The sequence below is a fragment of the Eimeria necatrix genome, genomic scaffold (genome assembly GCF_000499385.1).
Source record: "Eimeria necatrix Houghton genomic scaffold, Enh_scaff921, whole genome shotgun sequence".
In the NCBI taxonomy this organism is placed as follows: domain Eukaryota; phylum Apicomplexa; class Conoidasida; order Eucoccidiorida; family Eimeriidae; genus Eimeria; species Eimeria necatrix.
The window spans coordinates 10,001-14,298 of NW_013654720.1; the positions used below are offsets into that span (position 1 = coordinate 10,001).

The 4,298-nt window shown below is 51.2% G+C and overlaps 1 protein-coding gene across 1 annotated transcript in view; it reads right to left on the reverse strand.

Moving 5' to 3' along the window:
• Positions 1-3,206, reverse strand: part of ENH_00083030 (anaphase-promoting complex subunit 10 domain-containing protein, putative) — a gene marked incomplete at both ends in the record, with an annotated part of 3,622 nt that extends 416 nt beyond the window's left edge. Inside the window, 4 exons of the mRNA XM_013583423.1 lie at positions 2-89; positions 1,532-1,638; positions 2,133-2,312; positions 2,831-3,206. Coding sequence (XP_013438877.1) covers positions 2-89; positions 1,532-1,638; positions 2,133-2,312; positions 2,831-3,206 — 751 coding nt within the window. The remainder of the gene's footprint in view (position 1; positions 90-1,531; positions 1,639-2,132; positions 2,313-2,830) is intronic.
• Between the last annotated feature and the right edge of the window lie 1,092 nt (positions 3,207-4,298).

Sequence of the window (4,298 nt, forward strand, 5' to 3'; positions counted from 1 at the left end):
CTTGGCATTGAGGACATCTCGGGGGCAAAGGCCGCCGGAGGCGCTCCTTCTCGTTCGTCGCAGTCTTCCATGGGGCCGTAAACCCTAACCTGCGCCAAACCCTAAACCCTAAACCCTAAACCCTAAACCCTAAAAGGCTCTCGCTGCCTCTCTAGTGCTTCACCCACCCGAACGCTAAACCCTAAACCCTAAACCATTCTTATCTGTCGAATATGCATGTCTCTGCCTTGCCGGTGCTTCCCCCCAACCCAACCCAAACCCTAAACCCCAAACCCTAAACCCTAAAACCTAAACCCTAAACCCTAAACCCTAAACCCTGATTACCTGTCGAATGTGCGTGTCTCTGCCTTGCTGGTGCTTGCCCCCCCAAACCCAAACCCCAAACCCCAGCCCACAAACCTCCGCCAAACCCTAAACCCTAAACCCTAAACCCTAAACCCTAAACCCTAAACCCTAAACCCTAAACCCTAAACCTAAACCCTAAACCCTAAACCCTAAACCCTAAACCCTAAACCCTAAACCCTAAACCCTAAACCCTAAAACAAAACCCTAAACCCTAAACCCTAAACCCTAAACCCTAAACCCTAAACCCTAAACCCTAAACCCTAAACCGCAAACCCTAAACCCTAAACCCTAAACCCTAAACCCTAAACCCTAAACCCTAAACCCTAAGCTGACCACTGCTTACCTGTCGAATGTGCGTGTCTCTGCCTTGCTGGTGAGTGGAAAGAACAGCAATTTGGAGACAAGCAGCTCTGAGGTATTCAGGTGTATGTACACCTGGAAGTGGCAAACTCAACAACTCCTCTTCTGCACTTTCCAGGCCATTTGCTTCCTGCACAAAACATTTTTATTTATTTATTTTTAATTTATTTATTTTTAATTATTTATTTTTAATTTATTTGTTTTTAATTTGTTTATTTTTTATTTATTTATTTTAAATTTATTCATTTTTAATTATTTATTTTTAATCTATTTGTTTTTAATTTATTTGTTTTTAATTTATTTATTTTTAATTTATATACTTTTAATTTATTCATTTTCAATTTATTTATTTTTAATTTGTTTATTTTGCTTTTGAATAAAAGAGATTTAATTCAAAAGCAAAAAAGTGCATTTTGAAGAAAAGCATTAAAAAATAAAAATATGATTCAAACATAAAAGATATAATTTTAAAAAGATATTTTAAAAAGAAAAAAAATTTAAAAAGAAAATATTTGGAAATTAAAAGAAGCATTTGAGACACAAAAGAAGAAATATTAAAAAAAGAAATATTTTAAATAAAAAAGAAATACTTTAAAAGTAAAAAAGAAATTCAAAAGATAAAAAAACATTTAAAAAACATTTAAAAAAGAAAAATATTTAAAAGACAAAGAATGAAAAAAACAAAAAAAAGAAAAAGAAAATTTTTCTTTTTTAAAACCTTTAAGGTTCACCATTTCAGCCATTTGTTCAATATACCTTCACCCTTCACCTAGGGTTTAGGGTTTAGGGTTTAGGGTTTAGGGTTTAGGGTTTAGGGTTTGGGTACCTTGAGTGCATGCACTGCGTTGAGTTCAATTCCCCACCAGCAGTTTTGCTCATCTGCTGCAGCGAACTCCACATCTCTCACTACGCGCAAAGTTGCGGGGCAAGACCCTGCACGCAAACCCTAAACCCTAAACCCTAAACCCTAAACCCTAAACCCTAAACCCTAAACGCTAGACCCTAAGGCCTAGAGGCGAAGCCCTAGGCAGTGTGCTTTTGGCTCTGCAGCAAGGGGGCCGGGCGTTTGTTAGCGCTGCCGCGTCGACGCTTGCTGAGGGTTTAGGGTTTAGGGTTTAGGGTTTAGGGTTTAGGGTTTAGAGTTAGGCTGCGCCGTTGCTGCTGCTTCTTCGCATTCCTCCTACATCAACAAATACGAGAGTGTCTCGCGCTGCGGGTTTGAGCGTTTAGGGTTTGCCTAGGGTTCAGGGTTTAGGGTTTAGGGTTTAGGGTTTAGGGTTTAGGGTTTAGGGTTTAGCCAGGGTTTGGCTTCGGGGGCTTCCCCGGGGCTGGTTCGAGCGCGTCGCGGGGCGTTTTTCGCCGGGGCCCTGCTTCTCGCCCGCTAGGGTTTAGGGTTTAGGGTTTAGGGTTTAGGGTTTAGGGTTTACCGAGTTTGATTTGGACTCTCTTGGGAGTGTAACTTTCGTCCAAATGCAAATTCAACAAAATGTCCACTCGGGCAATTCGCAACTCCTTGTTGAACTGTAGAGACACCGCGTGCGGAGACAAACCCTCGGACTGCCAAAAAGTGCTGCTGCTGTTGTCCCGCAAAGCCGCCACCCCGTTCCCTGCAAACCCTAAACCCTAAACCCTAAACCCTAAACCCTAAACCCTAAACCCTAAACCCTAAGCCCTGAACGCTGAACGTGGAGGGGGCGAGGGGTGTCCAGACTGTGCGGGGGGAGAGGAGGGCTGAAGAGGGTTTGGGGTGTAAGAATTAGGGTTTAGGGTTTGGGGCCGAAATGGAAATTAGGGTTTAGCTAGGGTTTAGGGTTTTGAGCTTCGCAAGGGTTTAGAGCCGAGGCTGTTTCTGGCTCTTACCCCGCAGGCCCTCCCGCTGCAGCAGCGCTCTCAACAAGACGCCTCAGCGCCTAGGGGTTAGCGTCTAGGGTTTAGGGTTTAGGGTTTAGGGTTTAGGGTTTAGGGTTTGCCTTCTCTGGCGGAGCTGAGGGTCCAGGCAGCAAGGCCTCCAATTTCTCTCCAACTTCTTTTCAACTCCAAAGTAAAAGGCAAATCCACATCGCAAAAGAAAAGAGGGTACTGCAGCATCAGCAGCGAAACTGGCAAACCCTCGCTGCTGCTGCTGCTGCTGCTGCTGCTGCTGCTGCTGCTGCTGCTGCTGCTGCTGTTGGGGGCCTGGCTCGCGGCGCCGGGGGCCCCGCAGGCCCGCCGGGGGCCCCCAGAAGAGCCCTGCGGGCTAAAAGGCGACCCTGGGGGGCCCCCCGGGGGCCCCCCCGGGGGGCCCCCTGGGGGGCCCCCTTGGGGGCCCCCTTGGGGGGCCCCCAGAGTTGCAGCAGCTGGGGACTGAAGGGGGGCCCCCTGGGGGCCCCCGGGGGCCCCTCGGGGGGCCCCCTGGAGGCCTCCATTGGAGCAGCAAAGACTGCAGCAGCCGCGGGAGCTGCTGCTGCAGCAAAGGACACATGGACCCAACCCAGGAGGGGCCCCCTTTTGCTGCGCTGCATGCAGCAGGGGGGCCCCCCAGAGGCAACAGGGGCCCAGGGGGCCCCCGGGGGCCCCCGGGGCCCCCGAGGGCCCCGGGGCCCCCGGGGCCCCGGGGGCCCCCAGGGAAGGGCTAGGGGGGCCCCCCTCGTCGTCTGAGCTGATGGGGGGGTCTCCCCACTCTGACTCAATCATAAGAAAGACAAAAACAACAGATTGAAAGCAGCAGCAGCAGCAGCAGCAGCAGCAGCAGCAGCAGCTGCAGCAGCAGCAGGTGCTGCTGCTGCTGCTGCTGCTGACGGGGGCGAGCGAAAGCGCACCGCAGCAGACGTTGCAGCGACGGCAGGAAGCAGCAAAGGCGAAAAGCGGCAGCGCCAAAGTTTAGGGTTTAGGGTTTAGGGTTTAGGGTTTAGGGTTTGGGAGTGCAGCATCCGGGGGGCAGCAGCCGCACCTCACCCACACATCCCACTAAACCCTAAAAGGTCGTTTAATGGTATTATATTTATTTAAAAGACAAAACTAAACAAATGACTCATTTACACCTGCAGCAAGAACTCCTCTGGGGGCCCCTGGGGGCCCCCGGGGGCCCCCATGGGGCCCCTCGGGGGCCCCCCGAGGGCCCCCGGGGCTGTTGGGGCTGTTTGGGGGCGCAGTTTGTGTCGTTTTTTGCGGGTTTTTGAATTAAAAGTAATTTTAAATGAAAAGATTGAAAGAAGTGAAGGAAAAAGAAAGAAAGAGCTCTTCGGGGAGGCCGTTTGGTGGCAGCTGGGGTGTCTAGACACCTCACCCCGCACGCTGCGGCTCTCCGCCCCTCCCCAGAACTCCGCACTTTTATTTTTTTTACTTTTTTATTTATTTAAACTTTTCGAGAGGCCCCGGGGGCCCCTGCGGCGGAGGGGGGCCCCCAGCAGGTGCAGCCGCAGCGGGGCCCCCTGGGGCTTAGGGGCCCCGGCGCTCTTTCTCGGCAGCCGCGCCTCCGCAGCAGCAGCAGCAGCAGCAGCAGCACAGCAGCAGCAGCAGCAGCAGCAGCAGGAGGACATGAGCCGCAGCAGCAGATTTGACGTGCCCCCTCCCTCTCCCTCTCGGGGGGCCCCCAAGGGGGCCCCCCCCCGCCT